General features: G+C 51.1%; 1 protein-coding gene across 31 annotated transcripts in view; it reads right to left on the bottom strand.

Annotated features, from left to right (window-relative positions):
* SRC (SRC proto-oncogene, non-receptor tyrosine kinase) overlaps positions 1-27,845 on the bottom strand; it is a 61,465-nt gene that overhangs the window by 14,063 nt on the left and 19,557 nt on the right. For 2 of the 31 annotated variants that reach the window (XM_078371598.1, XM_078371605.1), the window contains exons 2-9: positions 25,686-25,758; positions 17,055-17,194; positions 14,350-14,469; positions 8,450-8,619; positions 7,380-7,474; positions 6,838-7,095; positions 5,075-5,174; positions 4,788-4,805 (exon numbers count right to left, since the gene is read on the bottom strand). In XM_078371598.1, coding sequence (XP_078227724.1) covers positions 4,788-4,805; positions 5,075-5,174; positions 6,838-7,087 — 368 coding nt within the window. In that variant the 5' untranslated portion in view covers positions 7,088-7,095; positions 7,380-7,474; positions 8,450-8,619; ... (1 more) ...; positions 17,055-17,194; positions 25,686-25,758. Of the gene's footprint in view, positions 1-4,787; positions 4,855-5,074; positions 5,176-6,837; positions 7,096-7,379; positions 8,187-8,449; positions 8,620-14,349; positions 14,470-17,054; positions 17,195-25,078; positions 25,172-25,685; positions 25,759-27,845 lie in introns of those variants that run through there. The other 29 variants (XM_078371597.1, XM_078371606.1, XM_054255326.2 and 26 more) reach the window with 20 other exon arrangements.

Raw genomic sequence — 27,845 nt, 5'->3', positions numbered from 1 at the left:
AAGCCAGTGGAAGATGAAAGAGGAGGCTGCAGGGCTGAGGCAGAGGACAGGCCACCGTGGGAAGGGGCCAAGGTCTAAGGCCAGATGCTAAAAACTGAGGCCACTTGACAAAGCCAGTCTGCAGGCTGGCTGGCCTCTGGGGAGTCCCCAGCACCCACTCAGAGTGGAAGGCTGGCAGGAGGCCTGTGCTCGGAGGCCAGCCAAGCAGGGCCCAGGAGTGAGAGGAGTGCAGCTGACACTACCCACACTTCAGCGAGCAGGGTTCCCAGCTCCCCAGCATCAGCCCACCTGTGAGTCTGGGGTTTCATGGTCCAGTCTGGGGCTTTCATTTCACAAGGTGCGTGGATAGAGAGGAGATGCACTCCAATCTTACTGAAGGACCCAAGCTCCAGTCTCAGCCTGGCCCCTGATTTAGAGGGGTCTGAGGGCGTGGCTCCAGTGCTGGACAGCCCTGCACACCGTCCCAGCTCACCACTTACTGGCTGCGTGACTTGGCCCCTCCACACCACTCTCACCGTCCCAGTGTCCTCATCTGCAGGGTTAGCCATGCCTCCCTCCCAGGACATAAAAGGCCAGAACAGGCTGGGTCTGGGGCTCGTGTCTGTAATCCCAACACTTTTGGAGGCTGAGGTGGTCAGATGACTTGAGGCCGGGAGTTCAAGAGATCGAGACCATCCTGGTCAACAAGGTGAAACCCCGTCTCTACTAAAAATACAAAAATTAGCTGGGCATGGTGGTGGGTGCCTGTAATCCCAGCTACTCAGGAGGCTGAGGCAGGAGAATTGCTTAAACCCAGAAGGCGGAGGTTGCAGCGAGCCAAGATCGTGCCATTGCACTCCAGTCTGGGTAACAACAGCGAAACTCCGTCTCAAAAAAAAAAAAAAAAAAAATACAAAAATTAGCAGGGCGTGGTGGTACACAACTGTAATCTCAGCTACTTGGGAAGCTGAGGCAGAAGAATCTCTTGAACCTAGGAGGCAGAGATTGCAGTGAGCCAAGATCGCACCACTGCACTCCAGCCTGGGCCACAGAGCAAGACTCAGTCTCGAAAAAAAAAAAAAAAAAAGGCCCAATCAGGGCCCAGCACAACATGCATCACCTATTAGATCTTGATTTAGCTAAAAAATGAAAACAACTAAATCTGTATTTTCACAGTGTCCCTTCCTACTTTTCAAAAAGTTTTTAAAAACCAAAGCAGCACAGTCCCAGTCTCCAACAAGGATGTGCTGTGTGACCTCGGGCAAGTACCCTGTCCTCTCTGGGTCTTAGTTTCCTCATCTGTAGAAAGGAGACAACATTCACAGAATCTGCCTTGCAGACAAAGTGTGTAAACAGTGAGTGTCAAGCTGGGCTCAGAGTAAACTGAGATAATGACCGTGATGATCCTCTGAGCCTCAGTTTGCCGACCTGTGAAATTGAGGTACCAATCCCATCTTCCCATGTCAAGGGCTGGGAGGCTCAAACCTGCCTCCGGTGGCTGTGGTCATCAGTCACAGCAGCATCAAGCCATCAGGTTGAGGAGTTCTGCTGCATCCAGCGCCTTCCCAGGGGCCTGGTCCTCATCAGGCGGGCAGCAAGCAGGGAAGGAAGTCCCATATTCCCTGCCCGACCCCTTGCCTCCCACTAGTGGCAAGAAGAGGAAGTGCTGGGCCAAGAGTCCCAGAGCTGCGATTTTTCACAACTGCTGGTCACCAGCTGTGTGACCTTAAGCAACTGACCTCACCTCTCTGAGCCTCAGGATCCTCTTTTGGGACCCTAATCCTTGTGTCCAGCCAGGGTGGTGTGTGGCTCAGGGGCACAGCAGCTTTGGAACCTGGGATGTGTGCCAGCGTGGACACTAACATTAGCCTTGGGCTGTTGGGACTGGTTGGGAGAGCTCTCTGGGGACATCCACTGAGCTGGTGCACCACGGCTGAGGCTGGCCAGGCGGGCAGTGGCCAGGAGGTCAAGTTTCCAAGGCCCCAGGCCTGGGGCACACAGTCTGTGGGGTGAGGAAGGAGTGAGGCGGGGTGAAACCAGGGCAGGTCTCTGGAGTAGGGCATGACAGCAGGGCCCCAAGGTTCTGGACTCCCAACGTGCCCCCTGCTGCCATGCCCAGGGTAAAGAGGCAGAGGCCAGCTGAGGCACTGTTGCCAAGAAGCACCTGCCAGAAAATTCCCAAAAGAAGCTTCTGGAATTTAGGTGGGAGGAAGAGGCAGTTTAGTGGGCAACTGAACCCAGAGGGGCCCTGACTCCTAGAGACTCAGATGTCAGGTCAGGGAGCTTGAGGCTGGCAGTCAGACCTCAGCCCCCAGAAGGCTTCCCCATGTGCAGGGCCACACAATACCCAGAATACCAGGACTCAGGGCCAGGTGGCACCAAGATCCCTGGCGTGGGGTCCCTGGGCCTGCTACTTCGAGGACTCCCACTTGGCCAGACCCCAACCACAGACGGGTTCCTCCTCTGGCTCTCTACACCCTGACAGCGGCCCAGCCCCACATATGCCTGGGGCTCCGTGCTAGATTCAGAAAGCCCCTCACTCTTACAGGGTGGGGGATGCGCTACACAGTAACAGGCCCTGAGCAATGAAGGTGGAAGGATGAGTGTGCAGGGTGGTCCCCAGGTGAAGGTGAGACCCGAACATGTCACCCAGGCTGGAGTGCGGTGGCACAATCATGGCTCACTGCAGCCTTGACCTCCTGGCTCAAGTAATCCTCCCACCTCAGCCTGCTGAGTAGCTGGGACCACTGGCACACGCCACACACCCATCTAATTTATTTTTATATTTCGTGCACACCAGGTCTCCCTATGTTGCCCAGGCTGATCTCAAATGCCTGGGTTCAAACTATCCTCCTGCCTCAGCCTCCCAAAGGACTGGGATTACAGGCATGAGCCGCCTTGCCCAGCCACCATCTCTAAGCAAAGGAACAGTGGAGGGTTGTGATATGGGACTCCCTATCCACCCACCACCATCTCCCAATCAGCTACCCTGGCATTTTCCCTGAATGAGATTCCATCACTTCCAGGCCTCCTGGCAGCCCCGGCCTCCCGGCCAAACCTCCCCCAGCCCACCCTCACTGGAAGGCAAGATAAGCAGAGGGAAAGAGCCTGACAAAGGCAAACAAGGAGCTGCCCTGGGACTCCAGGTGAAAAAGGCGAACCAGAGTGCTCCGAGCCCTTCCTGCCTCCACACCGATGCTCAAGCTGTGACCCCAGCCTGAGATGCTTCAAAGCCATCCTCCTGACGCCCCTCCCCGCACGGGCCTCTCCCTCCCAAGCCCTCTGCTGCACCTCCACTGAGCCTTCCTGCAAGTACCATAGGTCAGAGGACCAGCCTAGCCTTCCCACTCTGCCACTACTAGCTGTGTGACCTTGCACAAGTCATTTCACCTCTCTGGGCCTCAGTTTCCTCATCTGTAAAGTGGTGCAAATAAGACTTCTCATTTCTCAGGCTATGGGAATGCATAAACAAAATAATGTGACTTCAAGCACTTGGTACAGGGCCTGGCTCACAGAGAGAGCATAAGAAACAGTGACTTTGTCCCTGCTGTTTATTGATCCTGTTCGTCACCTGCTGGGCCCCTGCCACTGTGCTGAGTTACAGGTGCTATGGGGACCCAGAAGTGAGGTGCACCAAGGGGCAGCCCTCCAGCACTCCCAGTTTATCAGGGAGGCAGATACAAACAGCTGGTGACAATAAGGAAACTGCAGCTTGGCACCAGGATTCTGCCATACAAGGTGGGAGGGGAGCTGGGAGAGCAGCTTGAGGAGGGCAGAAAGTTGCTGCTTCAGTTCCAGTCCTGGCTTTGCTACTTGGCAGCTGTGTGACCTTGGACAAGGACCTTCACATCGCTGAGCCTCAGTTTCCTCATCTGCAAAATGGAGAGAGCCCCCTCCCCAGTCACTTCAGCCCTGGCTAGACTGCAGACAGGAGTCGGTACAACGACACGGGTGGAGACGACTGGCATGGTCCCTGGCACCTCCGTTCCCTTTGGCCTCCCTGAGAAGGCAGTCCTGCACTGATCTTGAGTGATGAACAGGAGTTCCCCAGGCAGACTCCGGAGAAAGGGCATTTCAGGCAAAGGGGAGAGCATGCGCAAGGCAAGTGGGGCGTGAGCAAGCCAGACACGCTGGGGGCAGTGGAAACCCCCAACTTCCTCAGCCAGGCCTCCAAGGACACCCAGGGATCGAGTCTCCTCCGCCCTCTAGAACCTCCCTACCTTCCACACCCGTGGAGGCGTCAGCCCTCTCCAGCTGGCCCCCTCCCGAAAGCTGCCCTTCCATTACCTCCACCTGCCACACGACCTCAGGCTTTCCTTCCAGGCCCTTGACCCTCCCAGTCCCTGTGGTCACCACCAGAGGCAGGCCCACAGCAGGGGTGCCAGAAGCTGACTCCAGGCTGCCGACTCAGGGCCAGGACTGGGGCCATGGGCTGTTCCCCTGGCCACATGCTGGCTCCAGGAGGGTGTGGCCAAGGCCTTCTCCACCCAGGCCATCCCGGGCACAGCACTGGGGCCTGCATGCAGCAGACATTTGGGTGGGCTGATGGGGCAGAATGGAAGGGTGGGTGAGTAGGGAGGGGGATGGGAGGAAGTGTGCAGCAGAGCGCAATGGAGGGGCCCCTGATCACAGCCTGGGGTTACGGTCCAGGACCTGGTCACACTGGTGGTGGAGAGAGGAGAAGCTGGGAGGTGAGGAGCAGCCAGAGAGCCGGAGACCACAGGCAGGGAGAGGAAGCACATGCAGACAGCGGCCCCGCCCCCTGAGAAGCACCCACCCAGCCCGCCACCCACGGAGCACGTACACACCTGACATCCACCTTCCTCCTAAGGGCCAGCAAGAGAGAAGCAGAGAGAGGGAGAAGCTGAGAGAGGGCTGGAGAGAGCAAGCGAGAGCCAGGGATTGGGAGGAGTTTCCCGAGGCTGGGGAGACAGCAGGTGCTGCCCAGGGCAGGAGAGCAGCAGGTGCCTGGCTCCCTCCGTGCTGCCCTGGGCTCTGCACTGCGCTGCCCCGATGGCAGATTCTGCATCAGCCCCCACCAGCTTTCAGGTTCCAGCACCCAGCCCTGAGGGGCAATGGGGAAGGGGCCACTCACGTGTTGTTGACGATCTGGAGCCGCTCGCCTTTCTTGAAGGACAGGTCTGTCTCCGTCCTAGACTCATAGTCATAGAGGGCCACAAAGGTGGTCACTCCACCTGCAGAGAGGGGTGGGGTACGTCAGAACAGTGGGGCCACGGCCAGGCAAGGCGTGGACAGGAGGGTCCTGAGCCCAGGAGTGGGGGTTTGTCTCCCACACGCCACAAGTGCCCAGCCCAAAGACACGGTCGCGTTCAGTGAGGATGGACCTGTGCACGTGTCCACCGCATCCGTGTGTCTGCGAATCCCTGCAAGGCCCTGTGGGGGCATGAGAGTCCCTCCCTGTCTGCATGCACCCCAGGGGCTTTGGGCAGTGCTAGGTGCTGGCTTATCTGTTTGGTGCCTGTCTTGCTCTAGGACCAGAAGTACCCAATAGCAAGCATCTCTGTTTTGTTCCCAGAGTCAAGCACATAGTAGGTGCTCAAGAGAGAGCTGTGGGCTGGATGCAGCAGTGAATGAAGACCACTGCACCAGGGAAGCTTGCTCTCTCGCTCAAGCTTGTCACTCTGGGCACTCCTGGGTGTCCAGGAAGATTTGGCTCCTAGTAACTGCCCCCTCAAAAAGCCCCCCCATGCCTCCATTTTAAGCTACAGCCTTCACCTCCACACATCCCCCAGTCCTCCCTCCCTCCCTGCCCGTTTTGCACCTTTGCGGCAGCACCACTTCTAACACCCTGCACAGCCTGCACACCTGCCCTTTGCTTCCCTCCCCCATGTGGGTTCTGTCTGCACTGCTGGGTCCCGGGCAGCAGAGGAGACCTGGCTCGTAGTCGGGCTCCACCTAAACTTGAACAAATGAATGGTGTGTCTGTGGGTCTGTCTCACTTGGGCATGCGTCTGAGGGGTCCAGGGCTGTCAGTGTGTCTCTGCATGCCTGCATGTTCTCAATGCACATGTGTGCATCTGTCGTCTGCGCGGCCACGATGGTGATTTCCAGCTGCGCCTGTCTGTGTCCTGTGTGTGTCTCTGAATGAGCGTCTGACGGCATGTACGTCTGTCTTCCTCTAGGAGCGTGAGGTCACCTATGCATGTGAGTTTGCGTCTGGGTACGTCTGCTTTGGGTATGTATCTGCGAGTGTCTGTGACCCTGCCTCCACTCCGCACGTGTGCGTGTCCGGGGCAGGGGTGCAGACGCGTGTGAGCGTGTGGGGAGAGTGCACCGGTCTGAGTGAAGCCTGCGTGGAGTGTCTGGGCCACAGACGCGGCTCTCCAAACGGCCCTCGACGGGGGCTGCCGTGCCCGCAGACCGCCAGCAGAGGGCGCACAGGCGCATGCATCCTGGCGCGGGCCCAACCCGGGCCGCCGGCGCCCGGTTCCCCGAGCAATCCTGCGGCCCCTCCGCCGCACGCAGGTCGCACTTCCCTACTCATCTCTGGGCCTCTGGGCGGACCCGGGCAACGAAAAAGGCCTGGGCGCCAGGCAGCAGCCTCAGGCCCGGTCCCCGCGCCGCCCCCCTCTCTGGGCCTCAACGTCCCACTAAGACACCACCACCAGTCCCCGCGTCCTCTGCGCCTACTCCACCCCAAAGGCGGCGGCGGCGGCGCTGGGGAACTCGCTGTGGGCACGGCCCTCCCGGCACACCCAGGTCACCCAGGGGCGAGCCTCCTGGCGGGAAGAAGGGCCCGCACAGAGGGGGCGATCCCGGGCACGCCGCCCCGCCGCCGCCGCCGCCGCCCCGCTGTGGCCCAGCAGGGCGAGGACCCTGCGCCGCCCGCGCACTGACCGGCCAGCGGGCCCGCCCTCTGCGGGGAGGTGACGGTGTCCGAGGAGTTGAAGCCTCCGAACAGCTTGGGCTCGGCGGCCGCGGGGGCGAAGGCCGCGCTGGGACCGCGGTGGCCGTCGGCCGAGGCTGGCTTGCTGGGGGTCTGCGAAGCGGGGAAAGCGCCCCCGCCGGCTCCGTGCGCGTTCTCGGAGGGCTCCAGGCTGCGGCGCCGCTGGCTGGCATCCTTGGGCTTGCTCTTGTTGCTGCCCATGGTCCTGGCTGGAGAGAGAGGGGACCCTGGAGTGGAGGAGACGCTAGGACAGGCAGGGCTGCCGGGACCCCTTGGCCGGCCTCCCTCCCACCCAATCCACAGCTGGGGAAAACGAGGCCCAAAGAGGGGCACCAGGGCCAGGCGCGGTGGCTCACGCCTGTAATCCCAGCACTTTGGGAGGCCGAGGTGGGCAGATTACTTGAGGTCTAGAGTTCAAGACCAGCCTGGCCAACATGCAGAAACCTTGTCTCTACTAAAAATACAAAAACTAGCCGGGCATGGTGGCACGAACCTGTAGTCCCAGCTACTCAGGAGGCTGAGGCAGGAGAATTGCTTGAACCTGGGACGGAGGCTGCAGTGAGCCAAGATCCTCCCAGTGCACTCCAGCTTGGGCAACAGAGCAAGACTCCGTCAAGAAAGAAAAGAAAAGAGAAAAGGGAAGAAAGGAAGATAAAAAGAAAAAGAAAAAAAAGGCGGTGGGCACCAGCCTCTTTGGATGAGTTGGCCTCTCAGAACCTCAGTATCTTCATCTGTAAAATGAGCTTAAGGATGGCATCCATCCATAAAGGGCTTCCTCCATCCAGGGCCAGGAACGGAAGAAATGCCTCATAATCAGAAGCCCTGACCTTACCCACCCACCTCTCCCTGAGTCACTGTTTCCCTTTCTCCTGGTCAGGGACAGTATCTGACCCACACCTGTGTCCCAGGCACCTAGCACATGGAGGGGGCTCACTGAGGATTCGTTGAATAAATATGTGTCCGACGCTGAGGAAAGGTGCTAAAAGTGGCCATATAGCGGCAGGTTTGAAGGAGAGATGGCTGGAAGATCACTGCAGCCACAAGACTTTCGCACATGTGGTTCCCACTGCCCAAATGCTCTTCCCTGGCCACTTCACCAGGGTAACTGGTGCCTCCTTCCATTCTCTACTCAGAAGTCGCCTCCTTGGGCAGTGTTCCCCAAGTCCTTTCACCGGGTCCCCTGACCTGTCTCTCCTTGGGAACATGTGGTCCAGTTTGGTTTTCGTTGTTTAATTCATGTGGTTATGTGATGCCTGTCATGGGCTCTTGTTCAGCTTGTTCACTGCTGTGCTCCCAGTGCCTAGCATGGGGTGTGGCACACAGTAGGGGCTCAGTAAACAGCTGAATGAATGAATGACTATTTAAGAGATAAGAGATTCATAGCCAGAAATCTGGGAGGTCCAGAGAACAGGAAACACAGAGTAAACCATGTTGAAAAGCCCCTGACGGCCACCGTCCTGCCTCCCAATTCCCCATCCACAAGCCCTGGCTGGTCCCAGCTCCCACCCAGATTGGCTGGGGTCTCCCCACCCATTTTGAGCCCTGATGGGGCCATCACCTCACCTGGTAGAAGGCAGGGGCTGTCCCAGAGGACCTGGGAGACAGCCTGGGGTCTTGGCACAAACACCAGGTGTGGAGTTATCGGTCTCAAACTAGAGGGTCTGCTCCACCTCTCTCCGCTGTGTGTGTCCCTAGGCAAGTGGCTGCCCCTCTCTGGGCCTCAGCATCCTCATCTGCAAAACAGGGATAAAGCAGACATCTCAGTGCTGTTTTGAGGATGTCACTGGAAGGAGAAATCATAATGGTGCCCACTCTGTGATCACTGCCATCAGGCTGTGGCTCTGGCAGGCCCAGTGCTAAGAGCATCCCAGACCTGAAATATCCTTCACCCCTCCCAAAGCATTTTCAGCCCTCTCAAAGCAAGAGCGAGGCAGGGTATGGCATGGTGGTGAGCGTGGGCTCTGAAGCTGGGCTATCCACATTCAGATCCTGGCTCCACCCCCAAACAACTGTGTGACCTTAGGCTCGTGACCTAACTTCTCTCCGTGCCCTGCTTCCCCATCTGTAGCAATGGGGTCATTGTGGTAAATGCATGAGGTCCCCTAGGGTGCTAGAGCCTTGAAGGTCACCCTGCGCCTCAGCTGTTATTGATACTGTGTGATTCTGGACGCACCAGGGAGGCGGGTTCACATGATTCTCTGGGGAGGCAAAAGGCCTAGGAATTGGTCCAGAATTTCCTCTGAGAACCCATGAGTGGGGAAAACACCCCCTGACAGGCTGGTTCCTTGGGCAAGGCTGTTTGCACTGAGTGCCTGGCCCAGCTATGAGACGACCCCTGCCCAGCTATGAGAGGCCCTCTGCCCAGCTATGAGACGGCCCCCCTGCCCAGCTATGAGACGGCCCCCCTGCCCAGCTATGAGACGGCCCCCCCTGCCCAGCTATGAGATGCCCTCTGCCCAGCTATGAGACAGCCCCTGCCTGTGTGAACTTCAGCCTGTCCCTGCGCTTTTGGGGCCTGAAGCTGCCCAGCTGCACAATGGGAGTACAGCTTGCATGCTCCCTGGGGACCACCCAGCTCAGAGAATGTGGGGTTGGGGAGATCCTGGGGAGACCTGCCCAACAGCCCAGGAGATTACCATGGTCTCCTGAGGAACAAGTCAATGGACCTTGGGACAAGGAGAGCCAGTTTCCATGGCAACCTATTCCATTGAGGTCACGGTGCCCATCAGCACGCACCCAGCTGGCATCCCACAGGACCTGCTGACCTGGTTACCTGCAGCCTGAGGCTTGATGGGGGCCCAACCAGCCCGCCCCCTAGCCACTTGCTTTCTAGTGCAGCATTTATAGCACCTACTAACAGGCCCTGTGCTCTTCACTCTAGGGGATATAGAGACGAATCAGCCAGGTCCTGCCTCAGGACCCCAAAGCAGGTGACTTGTTTATGAGACTTTGAGAGGAAGCAAATTTAAAAAAAAAAAAAAATTTAACCTAGGAAGAACTATCTATGAGCCTGAACTTTCTTTAGAATACAGTAAATGTTGAGAAGTGAGCTCCCTGTCACTGGAGGTAATCGAAGACTGGGGAATAGGTAGTTGGCTGATGTGCCATGAAAGGAGACAGAAAGCCAGAGCTAGACTTTAAGGGCCCTTACAGTATCAGGGATACATGTTCCCTCTTGGAAGGGACAAGAAGAAAAGACACAGCCCCGGCCCCTAAGCTCTTACACAAACATGAAGACCATCCTCACTGGGGCACTCAGAAAAAACATAACAGGGACCTTTAAGACCAAGCTCAGGGGACGTGAGCCACCAAGTGCAGTGTTTGTTGGTTTGTGAGACTGTTTTTTTGGTCTTGGTGGTTGATCCTGGTGTTTGTGGAGAGGCAGCCAGGTCGAGGTTAAGAGCCAGAGTGTGAATCCTGGCCTGCCGCCCTTCGCCTCCGTTTTCCTCTCTGTCAATTGGGAATAACAACACCCATGTCACAGGGATGCTGGGAGAATCCCTGAGAAAAGTACATGGAACATGCTCAGGACAGCGCGGAGCTGTTGCCAGGCCTCCATAAATGGTAACTTTATCATTCAGAGTAAACTCTTTGGGAATTACAGGAAGACAAGAAGAAAATAAAGGCCAGACACAGTAGCTCACACCTGTAATCCCAGCACTTTGGGAGGCCAAGGCGGGCGGATCACAAGGTCAAGAGATCAAGACCAGCCTGACCAACATGGTGAAACCCTGTCTCTACTAAAAATACAAAAATTAGCCAGGTTTGGTGACGCGTGCATGTAGTCTCAGCTACTCGGGAGGCTGGGGCAGGAGAATCGCTTAAACCTGGGACACAGAGGTTACGGTGAGCCAAGATTGCGCCACTGCGCTCCAGCCCGGCCACAGAGCAAGACTCCACCTCAAAAATAAAATAAAATAAAAATGCCAATAATTCTGCCCCTAGAAGACAACCACCTGGGTGTGCTGATGCGTTTCCTTCCAGCATCTCAGCAGCACGTGACTATCAGCAAGCTGGGATCCACCCACTGCTCTCAACTGTGCACTCCCTGCTGGCAGGGCCAGCGGGACCCATCTCCACGCCCCCAGAGGCCAAGATGGGCCTGACACCCACCAGGTGCTCTGGAAATATTTGCAGAATAGACAAAAGACTACATGAGCATGGATGTATAATTTGCATCCTGCATTGTTCCTGCAATGCCACACTGAAAAGACTCAACATCATCCCATGGTGTTCAAATACTCCCAGAGCTCAGACCATGAATTGGACCTTGCTCTAAGCACTTTGCAAACATTGACTCATTGGCTCCTCATGATAATCTAAGAGGTAAATACTGATTATGTCTTTATCTTACTGTTGAGGAAATTGAGACAGAGAGGTTGAAGAACTTGCCTGAGGTCACACAGCATGGGTGAGAGTGAAAAGGGGCCAGGGAACCACACTGGGCAGGCAGGAATCAAGAGCTGCTCAAGGGCTCTGGCGGGGGGGGGGGGATTTCACAGGCCCCACCTCCTACCCCCAGGGCCTCTCTCTCAGAAAGCAGGCAGATGGCCTTGGCAGAGGGGTGAGTGGATAAAGCAGCCCACCCTGCTCCAAGAGAAAGCCTGAGAAAGCTCTGGGCAGAACACGCTTGAGCAAGGATGGCCCGCTGAGGGTCATGTGGGTAGCATTGTGGCCTCCACTTTCCAGATGAGGAAACAGGTCGTCAAGATGCCCAGAGGAGATTCTACACTGCCACCTCCTCCTTCCACTTAACAGTGCGTTAGTGTGATCGGAGCATCTTCTCAGGCCACTCTGATCGCTTGTTCTTTTTCTTTTTTTTCCTTTCTTTCTTTTTTCCTTTTTTTTTTTTTTTTTTCTTTTTTTTTGAGACAGTCTCGCTCTGTCACCCAGGCTAGAGTGCAATGGTGCGCTCTTGGCTCACTGTAACCTCCGCCTCCTGGGTTCAAGTGATTCTCCTGCCTCAGCCTCCCAAGTAGTTGGGATTACAGGCACCCGCTACCACACCCGGCTAATCTTTTTTATATTTTTAGTAGAGACGGGGTTTCACCATATTGGCCAGAATGGTCTCGAAAGCTGCACTGCTGTCCACACAATAACTCAGTGAGGATGGGAGTTAGTCTCAGGGGCTACTTCCATGCTGTGGGACCCCAGGAGAGACCGCTCTCCTCCCTGATGCAGAGCCCTATCCTGGGGCTTCCTGGTTCTGGGACCCAACCGCCAAGTCACCATGAGTTGCTCCTTGGAGAGGGGCTGACCCCCCCGCATCTCTTCCGCCACTTGCAGCCTCCAACGTAGAGATAAATCCTTGTGGGCATCAAGGGGAAGCAGTGGGGTCCCTCACTGGGGCTGCCTGAGGTTCCCAGGGAAAGACAGCCCCTTTCCTTTGGGAAGCCACTCCTCACCTCAGGCTCCGGACTCCCCAGCAGACAGGGGCCTGCGCTATGGCTCACCCCTCAAGGGTGCCAGGTAGCTGCCATAAGAACTTTGCCCTCAGTGCTCCCAAGGCCTTGAGCTCAGCAGGTCCCCAGGTGGCCTAGCCCTTCCCGCTAAGCCTGCATCCCACCCCACCCCCACCCCCATCACTGACAGTGCCACCACTCACGTCCCACCCCAGTCATTCCCCAGGTATTCACAGAGACCTGCCATTGCCAAGTCCTGTGCGGGCTCTGCCCATGGGGGGCCCTGGGGCAACTCCTGAGGCTTCCTCCAGTGCTTCCCTCCCAGCCACCCAGTCTATCTGCAGCCCTACATGCCAGAGCCCTGCGGTCCTGGGCCCAGACACAGCAGTGTGGGCCCCTCCAGTCCACCCTCCCGCCACAGCAGGAGGTGCCTCTGTAAACCTCACAGTCAACCGGACCTCTCCGGCTTCAAACTCTCCATGGAAAGCCAGGCGCCATGACTCAGACCTGTAATCCCAGCCCTTTGGGAGGCCGAGGCAGCCAGATCACCTGAGGTTGGGAGTTTGAGACCAGCCTGACCAACATGGTGAAACCCCATCTCTACGAAAAATACAAAATTAGCCCATTGTGGTGGTGCATGCCTGTAATCCCAGCTACTCAGGAGACTGAGGCAGGAGAATCACTTGAACCTGGGAGGTGGAGGTGGGCCAAGATCGCACCATTGCACTCCAGCCTGGGAAACAAGAGCGAAATTCCATCTCGAAAACAAAAATTTCTCCACAGAAAGTCACTAACAGCCTATGTGCTCCTCAGAGAGGGTGGTTAAATAAAGGTGGACAGCAGTGCAGCCATTACAAACACTCAGAGCCTGGGTGGCCAGAGGAGAGCCTCCCAGCACACTGCTACATGAAAAGAATCTCCTCTGGGCAGATCGGGCCTCAGTTTCCACCTCTGGAAAATGGGGACAATGCTTAGGGTTGTGAGCAATCAGACATGATAATGCGAACGGGCTTAGCGTGGTGCCTGGCCCGTAGCCAACATGAGCTTCTATTATCTCTGTAAAGAAAACCGAGCCTCAGCAAGATAGTGAGACCCTGTCTCTATAAAACATTAAAAATTAGCCTGTAGTCTTAGCTACTTGGGAGGCTGAGGTGGGAGGATCACTTGAGCCCTGGAGTTTGAGGCTGCAGTGAGCTATCATCATGTCACTGCACTCCAGACCGGGTGACAGAATGAGACCCTGTCTCAAAGAAAAAACAAAGAAAGAAAATTGCACACACACATGCACTCTGCCTGGGCGACAGAGCAAGACCCTGTCTCAAAAAAAAAAAAAAACTAAAAGAATAGAATTGGATTGTCTGTAACACAAAGAAATGATAGATGCTTGAGGCGACAGATACCCCATTTACCCTGATGTGATTATTATACAATGTATGCCTCTATCAAGATATGTCATGTACCCCATAAATACATACACCTACTACGTACCCATAAAATTAAAAATTTAAAAAAAGCTTAAAGAAAGCTCTGGAAGGATTCCAAATTCATCACAATGCTTCATCTCAAAAGTGTGGGATGGGGAGAGGAAAATCCCTTTTTCACTTTACACCCTGTATCATCTGACATTTAGAAATGACTTTGTCATGATTTTCTAAAATGAGAATTTTCTAAAAATTTTCAAGTGCTTCCCATCATTACCTTGTGGATGAGGCCTAAAGCTGTCACCTGGGTCCAGCCAGCCCTGCAGTTGGTGTTGCTGCTATCTCCTATGGTGTGTCCCTTCCTCCCTCGGCCTGTCCCATCCTCCCACAGCATGTCCTTTCCTCCCACAGCGTGTCCCATCCTCCCACAGCCTGTCCCCTTCTCCCATGGCATGTCCCATCCTCCCACATCGTGTCCCATCCTCCCATGGCCTGTCCCTTCCTCCCACGGTGTGGGTGTGTCCCATCCTCCCACAGTGTGCCCCATCCTCCCACGGCATGCCCCATCCTCCTCCCACAGCATGTCCCAGCCTCCCACAGTGATCTGCCCGACCACAGGGCATCACACACTCTCTCTCACCTTCCGGCTCACAGATGCTCAGAACACACTGCTGTTCAGCCACTACACACCAGCCCCTTCCTTCCTGATTCAGCAGAACATCATGTCTACCTCTTCCAAAGGCAGAGAGCAGGCCAGGAGCTTAAGAGTTGAGAGTGAGAACTCCAGTGAAACCTGGGTTCGATTCCTGGCTGCACATCTTACCAGCTAAATTTCCTGTGCAAGTCACTTTGCCTGTCAGTTTCCTCCCCTTTAAAATGGGGATAGAAACCGAACAACTGAAAAGTACGAGTGAGAGTCCGTGTGGCAGGAAAAGAGTAAGTGTGCAATCAATAGCACACAATGTTTACTGCTGTGATTATCATTCCAGGGAATAAGAGGAGGCAGTGGCAGGGCCTTGAATGCCAAGCAGAAAGCTGGGCACTTTACACACAGTTCGTTCTTTTTTTTTTTTTCAGACGGAGTCTGACTCTGTTGCCAGGCTGGAGTGCAGTAGCACAATCCTGCTCACTGCATCGCTGCAACCTCCGAGTCCTAGGTTTGAGTGATTCTCCTGTCTCAGCCTCCCGAGTAGCTGGGACTACAGGTGTGTGCCACCTCGCCCAGCTAATTTTTGCGTTTTTAGTAGAGACGGGGTTTCACCATGTTTGCCAGGATGGTCTCAATCTCTTGACCTCATGATCTGGCCGCCTTGGCCTCCCAAACTGTTGGGATTACAGGCATGAGCCACTGCGCCCGGTGGCTCATAATTGTCCCAGTAGCAGAGTGAAGCAGGCACTGTAACTGCACCCACTTTACAGGTGGAATCAGGGTTCAGAGAAACTAAAACCTTGCCTAAGGCCACACAGCAAGTGAGTGCAGCAAAGCTGGATGCTCACGGTTCAGGAGAGAGGTGTCAGAACCTACCTCTGGTGCCCTGCCCGCCATGCCAATGACTCCACGGCCCAAAGCAACACAGGGTCAGAGAGCAACCTATGACCTCATCACCTACATCTTGGAGCCTCCACGGAAGCAGAAGCATCACAGAGTAGTCAAAAAATACAAGTGGGGCCTGGCACGATGGCTCATGCCTTTAATTCCAACACTCTGGGGGGCCAAGGAGGGTGGACCACCTGAGGTCAGGAGTTAGAGACTAGCCTGGCCAACATGGTGAAACCCCCATCTCTACTAAAAGTACAAAATTACCTGCGTGTGGTGGCACATGCCTGTAATCCCAGCTACTTGATAGGCTGAGGTAGGAGAATCGCTTGAACCAGGGAGGTGGAGGTTGCAGTGAGCTGAGATCAAGCCATTGCACTCCAGCCTGGGCAACAAGAGCAAAACTCCATCTCAAAAGAAAAAAAAAAAAAACTACAGGTAGCCTGAGGCCAAAATGCCAGGTTCAAAGGCCAGCTTGCAACTCCTAGCCATGCAGCCTCGGGAAATGGAAATTGGTGTGATTGTTCCTACATAATTTGGGGCTCATTGTGAGGAAACCATGAAGTCATATTTGTAAAGTGCCTGACACATAGAATGTGTTCAATATCTAATTAGCTATTACAATGATTTCTGTGGAAGACCTGGCACAGACACTTGCCCTCTTTTCTTTTTTTTTTCAGTACAATGACGCAATCTTGGCTCACCACAACCTCTGCCTCCCAGGTTCAAGCATTTCTTCTGCCTTAACCTCCTGAGTAGCTGGAATTACAGGCATGCACCACCATGCCTGGCTAATTTTGTATTTTTCATAGAGACGGGGTTTCTCCATGTGGGTCAGGCTGGTCTCAAACTCCCGACCTCAGGTGATCCGGCTGCCTTGGTCTCCCAAAGTGCTGGGATTACAGGAGTGAGCCACCATGCCCAGCCAACACTTGCCCTCTTTTTTGTTTTTTTTTTTTTGAGACGGAGTTTCGCTGTTGTTACCCAGACTGGAGTGCAATGGCACGATCTCGGCTCACCGCAACCTCCGCTTCCTGGGTTCAAGCAATTCTCCTGCCTCAGCCTCCCGAGTAGCTGGGACTACAGGCACGCGCCACCATGCCCAGCTAATTTTTGTATTTTTAGTAGAGACGGGGTTTCAACTTGTTGATCAGGATGGTCTCGATCTCTTGACCTCGTGATCCACCAGCCTCGGCCTCCCAAAGTGCTGGGATTACAGGCGTGAGCCACTGTGCCCGGCCACTTGCCCTCTTTTGCAGTCACTCTCATAATTAGGCAAAAGCCTCCAAAATGCCTATTATGTGTGCCATGCCCTGTGTATGGTCCTGGGGGTGCTGCCTGGTGGAGCTGATTAGGAGCCAAGGCTTACAAAAGCCACTTTCCAGGGAAAGAGCACAGAAAAGACAAGCATGCCAATGTGGATTGAATGTGCGTACCCTGTGTGTCGAAGCCCTAGTCCCCAGTGTGTTGGTGTCTAGAGGTGGGCCTTGGGAGGTGATTACATTTAGATGAGAAATAAAGATGGAGTCCTCACAATGGGATTAGTGCCCCTCACAAAAGAAGAGGAGACCAGAGCCCTGTCTCTGTGCCATGTGAAGAGGCATTAAGAAGGTAGCCGTCTGCAAACCAGGAAGAGTCCTCATTAGACATGGAATCTACTGGCACCTTGATATTGGACTCTCCAGCCTTCAGAGCTGTGAGAAATCAATGTTTATGGTTTAAGCTGCCCAGTCTATGGTATTTTGTTATAGCTGCCTGGATGAACTAAGATACATGTCTACCAGCTAACCCCACTTTAAGATACTTACCAATACAATTAGCTTAGAAAAAGAGGGCTGGGTGTGGTGGCTCACACCTGTAATCTTGGCACTTTGGGAGGCTGCAGCAGACAGATTGCTAAAGCCCAGAAGTTTCAGACCATCCTGTGCAATATGGTGAAACACCGTCTCTACAAAAAAACACAAAAATTTGGCCAGGCGTGTTGGCTCACACATGTAATCCCAATACCTTGTGAGGTGGAGGCAGGAGGATTGCTTGAGCCTAAGGAGTTTGAGACTAACCTAGGCAACATGGTAAAACCTCGTTTTTACAAAAAAATACACAAAAACATAGCCAGGCATGGTGGCATGCACCTGTGGTCCCAGCTACTCGGGAGGCTGAAATGGGAGGATCCCTTGAGGGAGATGGAGCCTGCAGTGAGCCATCATCGCACCACTGCACTACAGCCTGAGCAACACAGTGAGACTCTGTCTGAAAAAAAGAAAAAGGAAAGAGGCTGGGCACAGTGGCTCACACCTATAATCCCAGGACTTTGGAAGGCCAAGGCAGGCAGATCACCTGAGGTCAGAAGTTGGAGATCAGCCTGGCCAACATGGTGAAACCCTGTCTCTACTGAAAATACAAAAATTATCTGGGCATGGTGACGTATGCCTGTAGTCCCAGGTACTCGAGAGGCCAAGGCTGGAGAATCACTTGAACCCAGGAGGCAGAGGTTGCAGTGAGTGGAGATCACGGCACTGTACTCCAGCTTGGAGTACAGAGCAAGACTCTGTCTCAAAAAAAAAAAAAAAAAAAGGAAAGAATAGAAAAAGAAATTGAATAATAAAATGGAATTAGAAAAGAGAAGGTAAGAGTATTATTACTGGCCAGGCACAGTGGCTCACACCTGCAATCCCAGAACTTTGGGAGGCAGAGGCAGGTGGATCACCTGAGATCAGGAGTTCGAGATCAGCCTGGCCAACATGGAGAAACCCCGCCTCTACTAAAAATATGAAACTTAGCCAGGTGTAGTGACACATGCCTGTAATCCTACCTACTCCGGAGGCTGAGACAGGAGAATCACTTGAACCAGGGAAGCAAAGGTTGCAGTGAGCAGAGATCACACCACTGCACTCCAGCCTGAGTGACAGAGAGAGACTCTCTCTCAAAAAAAAAAAAGAATATTATTATTATTTGCAGATGGTACAGGTATAGGTCTGGGAAATCCAAGAGAATCCACTGCAAAACTATTAAACCAAAAGCAAATTAAGTAAAGTGGCAGGGAATTAAGTCAACATTTCCAAATCAATTGTGTATATCAATTGTATATACATGTATATTAATTGCAGTTAGAAAATAAAATGAAAGAAACCTTAGCATTATAAAAATATCAATTATTCATAAATCAGTCTAAAAGTTCAATGTGACCAATAAAAAAACCAACAAGATTTGTTTTAACTAGGCAAGTCAATTTTTAAATCTCTAAGTAAAAACATATGAATAAGAGTAGCCAGATAACACCTAAAAAGAAGAGTAATGAGAGAGAAAGAGCCCAACCAGATAGTAAACCTTATTATAAAGACACAGTAATTAAAACTGTGTGCTAGCCGGGTGCAGTGTCTCACCCTTGTAATCTGAGCATTTGGGGAGGCCAAGGTGGGCGGATCACCTGAGGTCGAGAGTTCAAGACCAGCCTGACCAACATGGAGAAACCCCATCTCTACTAAAAATACAAAATTAGCCGGGTGTGGTGGCGCATGCCTGTAATCCCAGCTACTCGGGAGGCTGAGGCAGGAGAATCCCTTGAGCCCGGGACGCAGAGGTTGCACTTAGCCGAGATTGCACCATTGCACTCCAGCCTGGGCAACAAGAGTGAAACTCCATCTCAAAAAAAAAAAAAAAAAAAAACCTGTGCTGTTGGCACATCAGTAAATCAGGGGAACAGAACAGAGAGTCCAAAAGTTGTCCTGAAACATAAGGGAATTTAATATATAATGAAGATGGCATTTTAGTGAGAAAAAGGTGGATGATTTTTAAGATGGAATTAGAACCAACAGTCGCCATCAGAAAACAAACAAAGCTGATCTCAATCTCACAATATATGCCGATCAGTGGCAATCAATCAGATTTAAACCACAAAACACTGAAAACAGAACGCTCTAAAAACGGGAAGAGCTGGGCAAGGTGGCTCACACCTGGAATCCCAACATTCTGAGAGGCAGGAGAATCGCTTGAGCCCAGGAGTTTGAGACCAGCCTGAACACCACGGTGAAACCCCATACCTAAAAACATATATACGTTTTAAACATGGTTGCCCAGGATGGCCTGAAACTCCTGGGCTCCGTCCACCTCAGCCTCCCAAAGTGCTGGGATTACAGGTGTCAGCCACCACACCCTGCCCTCTTTTTCTAAGCTAATATATATGTACGTATAACAAAAATTTTGGTATCTCCAAATGGGGAAAGCATTCCTAAACCTGACATAAAACCTAGAAATCATTTGTTAAATGATAAATCAATCTACCTAAAAATATAGAATGACTGTGTAGCTCAATAAACATCATAAACAAGTTCAAAGGACCAACAACAAACTAAGAAAAATAACTGCGACTCACATGATAGATAAGGGTGCTCTTTTTTCTTAGCATGTATATAATAAGCTCCCATAAAATAAGAAAAATGAGGCCAGGTGTGGTGGCTCAAGCCTGTAATCCCAGCACTTTGGGAGGCCGAGGTGGGTGGATCACGAGGTCAAGAGATCGAGACCATCCTGGTCAACAAGGTGAAACCCCATCTCTACTAAAAATACAAAAATTAGCTGGCCATGGTGGCGTGCGCCTGTAATCCCAGCTACTCAGGAGGCTGAGGCAGGAGAATTGCCTGAACCCAGGAGGCGGAGGTTGTAGTGAGCCGAGATCACGCCATTGCACTCCAGCCTGGGTAACAAGAGCAAAACTCCGTCTCAAAAAAAAAAAAAAGAAAGAAAAGAAAAATGACAACAGATAGTTTACAGAAAAAGCAAACAAATGGCTCCTAAACATAAGACAAGATGCTCAAACTCACGCATAAGATAAACGCAAATGCAAACCATACAAGCCACCCAACAACAGCAGAATACACGTTCTTCTCAAGTGTGCATGGAATGTTCTCCAGGATCGACCATATGCTGCACCATAAAACAAGCCTCAATAAATTTAAAATGAGTGAAATCATACAAAGTATGTTTCCAACCACAATAGAATGAAATAAGAAATCAATAACGGAAAGAAATTTGGAAAATTAAAATATGTGAAAACTAAACAACACGCTCCTCTATAACCAGTGAGTCAAAGAATAAATCACCGAAAAGCTTAGAAAATACTTTGAGATGAATGAAAATAAAGACACAACATATCCAAATGTATGGATGTGGCAAAAGAGAACTTAAAGGGAAATTTATAGCTGTAAAGTCCTATATTTAAACAGTCCAGATGTGATGTCTCACGCCTAGTAATCCCAGCACTTTGGGAGGCTGGGGCCGGTGGATCATTTGAGCTCAGGAGTTCGAGACTAGCTTGAGCAACACGGTGAAACCCGGTCTTTAAAAAATGCAAAATAAAAATCATCAGGCGTAGTGGCACATGCAGGTAGTCCCAGCTACTCCGGAGACTGAGGCAGGAGGATTGCTTGAGCCCCAGAGTTCAGGGCTGCATGAGCCATGACCATGCCACTTACACTACAGCCTGGGCAACAGAGTGAGACCCTATCTCAAAAACTAAAAATAGGCCGGGCACAGTGGCTCATGTCTACAATTACAACATTTTGGGAGGCCGAAGTGGGTGGATTACCTGAGGTAAGGAGTTCAAGACCAGCCTGGCCAACACAGTAAAACCCCGATTCTACAAAAAATACAAAAATTAGCCAGGTGTGGGGGTGGGTGCCTATAGTCTCAGCTACTTGGGAGGCTAAGGCAGGAGAATCACTTGAACCCAGGAGGCAGAGGTTGCAGTGAGCTGAGATTGCACCACTGCACTTCAGCCTGGTGACAAAGCAAGACTTCGTCTCAAAAAAAAAAAGCAATAGAAGGAAACCTCCTTACCCGGATGAAGAGTAGCAATTAAAACCCCACAGCTAGGTCAGGTGTGGTGACTCACTCCTGTAATCCTAGCATTTTGGAAGGCCAAGGCGATAGAGCACCTGAAGTCAGGAGTTAGAGACCAGCCTCACCAACATGGTGAAATCTCATCTCCACTAAAAAATACAAAATTAGCCAGGCATGGTGGCAGGTGCCTGTAATCCCAGCTACCTGAGGCTGAAGCAAGAGAATCACTTGAACCTGGGAGGCAAAGGTTGCAATGAGCCAAGATCGCACCACTGCACTCCAGCCTGGGCAACAGAGTAAGACTCTGTCTCAAAAAAAAAAAAAGAAAAGAAAAGAAAAAGAAAACGCCACAGCTAACATCCTACTTAATGGTAAAAAACTGCATGCCATTCCCCTAAGATCAGAAATGACAAGAATATCCACTCTCACCACTTCTACTCAAGATTGTACTAGAGCTTCTAGCCAGGACGATTAGGAAGAAAAATGAAACATAAGGCATCCAGATTAGAAAAAGTAAAACTATCTTTATTTGCAGATAATATGATCTTATGTATAGAAAATCCTAAGAATTCCACCAAAAAAAATTAGAACTAATAAATGAGTTCAGCAAGGCTGCAAAGTACAAAATCAATATACAAAAATCCATTGTATTTCTATAGTCTGGCAATGAAGAATCTAAAAATGAAATTAAGAAAGAAATTTATGATAGCATCAAAAGAATACTTAGGAATAAGACTAATAAAACAAATACAAAACTTATACTCTGAAAACTACAAAAAACGTTGAAAGAAATGGAAAGACATCCCATGTTCATGGATCAGAAGCCTAAATATTATTAAGATGGCAATACTCCCAAATTGGCCTGCTCCCTATCAAAATCCCAGCTAGTTTCTTTGCTAAAATTGACAAACTGATCTTAAATAAAATTAAAGTGGAAAGTCATGGGACCCATAATAGCCAAAACAGTCTTGAAGAAAAACAAAGTTTGAGGACTCACACTTTTCAATTTCAAAACTGTAAAACTACCGTAAAAAAGACACTGTGGTACTGGCATAAGTGTAGACTTATAAATCAGTGGAGGGGAATTAAGGGTCCAAAAAAAACACTCACATTGACAGTCAATTGATTTTATACAAGGCTGCCAAGACAATTCAAGGGAGAAAGAATTTTCATTTCAACAAATGGCGCAGGAACAATTGGATACCCACATACAAAAGAAGGAAGCTGGACACCTTCCTTAAAGCCTGCATAAAAATCAACTCAACTGGATCACAAACCTAAATGTAAGAGGTAAAAGTAAAAAAACTCTCATAAGAAAACATAGGCACAAATTTTATAACCTTGGATTATGATTTCTCTTTTTGTTTGTTTGGTTGTTGTTTTTTGTTTTGTTTTCTTTGTTTTGAGAGGGAGTCTCACTTTGCCGCCCAGACTGGAGTGCAATGGTGCAATCTCAGCTCACTGCAACCTCTGTCTCCCAGGTTCAAGTGATTGTCCTGCCTCAGCCTCCCGAGTAGGTACCCACCACCATGCCCAGCTAATTTTTGTATTTTTCGTAGAGATGGGGTTTCACCAAGTTGGCCAGGCTGGTCTCAAACTCCTGACCTCAGGTGATCCACCCGCCTTGGCCTCTCAAAATGCTGGAATTACAGGCGTGAGCCACCGCGCCCGGCTATGACTTCTTAAATACAACACCTGGAGCACCAGCAACAAAAGGAAAACTAAACTGCACTTCATCGCAATTAAAACACTTTTGTTTTCCAAAGAACAACATCAAGAAAATAAAACGACAACTCGCAGAATGGGAGAAAATATTTACAAATCATACATCTGGCAAGGGACCTGTCTGTATCTACAATATATAAAAGTCTCTTACAGTGGCTCATGCATGTCATCTCAGTGCTTTGGAAGCCAAAACAGGAAGATCTCTTGAGGCCAGGAGCTCAAGAACAGCATGGGAAACATAGTGAGACCCCTACTAAAAAAATTTTTAAATTAGCCAGGCGTGGTGTTGCATGACTGTAGTCCCAGCTACTCGGGAGGCTGAGATGGGAGGATTGCTTGAGCCCAGGAATTTGAGGTTACAGTGAGCTATGATCACAAGATTGCATTCCAGCCTGGATGGCAGAGCGAGATCCTATCTCTACGAAATTTAATAAAAGAAAAAAAGAAATCAAGCCAGGCACAGTGGAGCGTGCCTATAGTCCTAGCTACTTGGGAGGCTGAGGCAAAAGGATCATTTGAGGCCAGGACTTCTAGACTAGCCTGGGCAACATAGTGAGACCCTATCTCTAAGAAAAAAAATTAAATTAAATTAATTAATAATAAAAATAGGCAAAGAACTTGAATAGACATTCCTCCAAAGAAGATACACAAATGCCCAATAAGCACATGAAAAGATGCTTAATGTCATTAATAATTAGAGAAATAAAAATCAAAACTGCCAAGTAAGGTGGCACACGCCTGTAATCCCAGCACTTTGGGAGGCCAGGGTAAGAGAATCACTCGAGCCCAGGAGTTCGAGACCAGCCTAGGCAACATGGTAAGACACCATCTCTACAAATTTAAAAAATAAAAATTAGCCAGGCATGGTGGCTCACACTTGTGGTCCCAGCTGCTTGGGAGGCTGAGATGGGAGGATGCTTACAGCTCAAGAACTCGAGGCTGCAGTGAGCTTCAACAAAAGAGTGACACCCTGTCTTAAAAAAAAAAATCAAAACCACAATGAGATGCCACTTCACAGACACTAGGATGGATGGCTAGAATCTAAAAGACAAATGTTGGCAAGAATGTGGGGAAACTGGAAGCCTCATACGCTGCTGATGGGAATGTAAAATGGTGCAGCTGCTTTGCAAAACAGTCTGGCAGTTCCTCAAAAAGTTAAACATGGAATTGCCATATGATCTAGCAATTCTACTCCTAGGTACACACTCAATAGAAATGAAAAACATATGTCTACCCAAAATCTTGAGCATGAATGTCCAGAACAGCATTACTCATAATAGCCAGAAAGCCCAAATGTCCATCAACTGATGAATGGATAAATAAAATATGGTATATCCATATGATAGAATATTATTTGGCAAGAAAAAAAGAGTAAAATCTTGATCTATGCTGCAACATGAATGAATCTTTTATACATGAATGAAAACATTATACTAAGCGAAAGAAGCCAGCCATAAAGAGTACCCGTTGTATGACTCCATTTATATTAAATGTCCAGAATAGGCAAATCTATAGAAACAGAAACTAGATTAGTTACTGCCTGGGCCTAGGGAGGGAAGTTTAGGAGGAAGTGGGGGGGTGACTGTCATGGGTAGAGTTTCTTTCTGGGGTAATGAAAATGTTCTAAATTTGACTGTGGTGATGATTGTACAACTCTGTGACTCTACTAAAAACCACTGAATTATTTACTTGAAACAGATGAATTGTATGATTTGTGAATTTTATCTCAGTAAAGCTGTGATATACATTCTTCAAATAAACTAGGCTGGGGGCCACCGTTCACCTATCAGATTGACAGACTGATACCTATGAAATTTATCCCCAAATTTTGTAACATCCTGTGCTGGTAAGAGTGAGAACAGAGGGTGTGGTGACACCAGTGACACCAAAGGACAATCTGGCAATACCCATCACAACTACAACTGCACACAGCCGCTGACCCTGCAATGTGGAATTAATCCTAAAGGAATCCTCGCACACCAACACAGGGCACGTGATTAAGGACATTCACTTGTGGAATTGTCTACAGCAAGCAAAAGACTGGAAACAAACAAAAATATTCTTCCTGAATTAAATGAAGTTTGACCACCATACATACAGTGGAATATTAAGCAACCATGAAAAAGTGCAGCATAAATAAATGATCTCTGAGGTACACTGCCAAGAGCAAAAAGTTGCTTGAGGACAGGACAGACTGTGCTATCATTTATCTAAAAAAAAAAAAAAAAAAAAAAAAAAAAAAATTCTGGCCAAGCGTGGTGGCTCATACCTGTAATCCCAGTACTTTGGGAGGCCAAGACAGGAGGATTGCTTGAGCCCAGGCATTTGAGACGAGCCTAGGCAACATAGTAAGACTCTGTTTCTAGAAAAAAAATAAATAATTAGCGGGTGCGTGTGCCTGCAGTCCCAGCTGCTCAGGACACTGAGGTGGGAAGAGCAACAGAGCCCAGGAGTTGAGTTCGAGGCGGCAGTCAGCCATGGTTGTGCCACCAGACTACAGCCTGGGCAAAAAGTGAGACCCTGTCTAAGAAACAGAAATTCTTTCTTTGCAAATATATAATATTGAGTCACGTGCAGAAACTAAAAATATCAACACCTGGCATTCCCATTATTATTGAAATTCACATTATGCTAAAAAAAATTGTTAATATACATACATATATATGCCTGGATCTCCTGGAAAGATACACCAGAAATTCTTTCAAGTGGTTGCCTCTGGCAAGGAGACCTGGGTGTGACAGACACTTATGTTTCCCTGTCCCTTGCATGCATGCATGCCTCTGTGTGTGTGTGTGTGTGTGTGTGTGTGTGTGTGTGTGTGTGTGTGTGTGTGTTGATGTTTCATCTTTCCTTTTTAAGAAGAAACACAGGCTTACCTGGTTTCAAATCCTGGCTCTGTCTCTCATCGCTGGGCAAGTTGCTTCACTTCTCTGAGCCTCTGTCTTCGTTCTGTAAAGGGAGGGATAACAGGATTAAGATCTACCTTGCAAGGTTGGTGTGGAAGATGAAATCAGACCGGGCAGGCTCAGGGCCTCCCCTTGGGCCTGGCTCCTAGTAAGTGTGCGCCCCCTGTTTGCCATTCACCTGTTACTATGGACATCACAGTGCACTGGAACAGGGAGCACCTTAGAGCCAATGTTCCAAGGCCTCAGAGCCAGCATTCCGAGGCCCAGCATCCCCTCTGGCTGGGAGAAACTGAGAAAAGCTTCCTGGGGGAGGCAGCATTTTCGAAGGGCTTTGAGGACAAGAAGGATTTCTGGAAGGAGAGATGAATGAGGGCCACATTCTTGGCAAAGGGAGCCCCAAGAGTAAAAGGCCGTGAGTGGGGAAGCCCTTTGAGGACAAGAAGGATTTCTGGAAGGAGAGATGAATGGGGGCCACATTCTTGGCAAAGGGAGCCCCAAGAGTAAAAGGCCGTGAGTGGGGAAGCCCTGGGGTCCCTCAGTGGTGTGCTCCTGGGCTCCTTCATCAAGGCTTAGCTGAGCACCTGCTGCGCCCCAGTGTAGTGGGAAAGATAGTCAAAAGCCAGGTGGTTGGGCCGGCCGAGGGAGGAACTACATGCAGAAAGTCTTGTGACAGGGACAATGAGGGGCCAGCTCCATGTGCTCCTAGAGTGGGTCGGGAAATGGAGGCTCAGAAAGGGAGAGGGGCCGTCCAAGATCACAAAGCAGGTTCCCAATTTCCGAACACAGCCTCTCAGCTCCACCCTCTCACCGTCCCCTAGGCCTGGAGAAGAGAAAGTCCAGAGGCACCCCCCGCCATGCCCTCATCAGGGGGTGGACACAGAGGCCAAATAATCAGGGGCCCCACAAGGAGGAGGGATGGTTGGTCCTCAGAGGACAACAGCAGCTGTGGCATCACCATCACGGTGCTCTGAGTGGCGGGCACATGCTTAGGAGTTCATTGAACCTCCCCAGCCCTCAATGAACCACCCCAGTGAACCCAGTGGCAGCCTCTGTCATGATGGCATCCTCTCAGAAGAGCCCAGGGTGGGAGCTGTTCTCAGCCAGTCCAAGATTGCCTCCTGATAACAGTACCCCAGTGGGGGAGAGGTGAGAGGCAGGCAGGGAAGAGCAGTGGTGGGTGAAGTGTGGGGTCTGTGCAGAGATGGAGGGTGAAGGCGGTGGGCAGGGGCTTGATCCATTGGCAGCCATCCTTTCCCTGATGGGAGAACAGAAGGGCTCCCCAGGCACCTGCCCAAGCCAAGTGGGGACATCGTGGTTAAGGGGCCCCAGCTGCCACCACAGGAGAATGTTGGACACACACTGACTGAAGTTTTCTTCAGCACCACGGAGATGCCCATAGTCACCCTCAGGTAGTTGCAAAGGCTAACGAGTGAATCCACGCAAAGCTCTGGGTACACACGTGGGCCATGCCCCATGAACGGGGGTCCTTGCTGTGCCCCTAACATTAGCATCCTCACTGGTACTGCTCGGTCCTCTGTTCTCACCAAGACCTTGCTACACAGCCACAATCTGCCCCTTTCCAGATGGGGGCACAGAGAGGGGCTCAGAGAAGCCAAGTCAGGTGCCTGGCCCCCATCCAAGACAGCAGAGGGCCAGCTGATGCCCCAGGCCACTGTGGGCACTTCTCCCCAAGGCCACTGGCCCAACTGGAAACTTACCTCAGGGACTGAGCAGAACCCCATGGCCAGCCCATTTTCCAAAAGGGGAGATGGAGACCCAGACTGGGACAGTGGCTGGCCCAAGGCCACAGAGCAGGCTAGGAATAGGGCAGGGAGCAGCCACCAAGGCCAAGCAACTACAAAAATTCTGGGTGTCAGGGGCCCCACCAGCACTGGCCGCATCCAGAGAGGGCAAGGCTGAGGCTGGGAGAAGCATGAGAGGGTACAACCTGCCCATTTCACAGATGGGCACTGCCTCACTCCAGGCCCAACACCCTCTTCCTGCCCCTCACACTGGAGTGGAAACTTCCCATGCGCAGGGATGTTCCCCTGCCTCTCTTTTTCTTTCCCGCTATCAAAAGAATGACCTGCTGACCCATAGTGCTTTTCTACATGTGTAAATGCAGAAAGG

This window comes from Callithrix jacchus, chromosome 5 (assembly GCF_049354715.1).
Source record: "Callithrix jacchus isolate 240 chromosome 5, calJac240_pri, whole genome shotgun sequence".
NCBI lineage: Eukaryota > Metazoa > Chordata > Mammalia > Primates > Cebidae > Callithrix > Callithrix jacchus.
The sequence above is the reverse complement of the archived record's forward strand: the minus strand, read 5'-3'. Positions and strand labels throughout refer to the sequence as shown.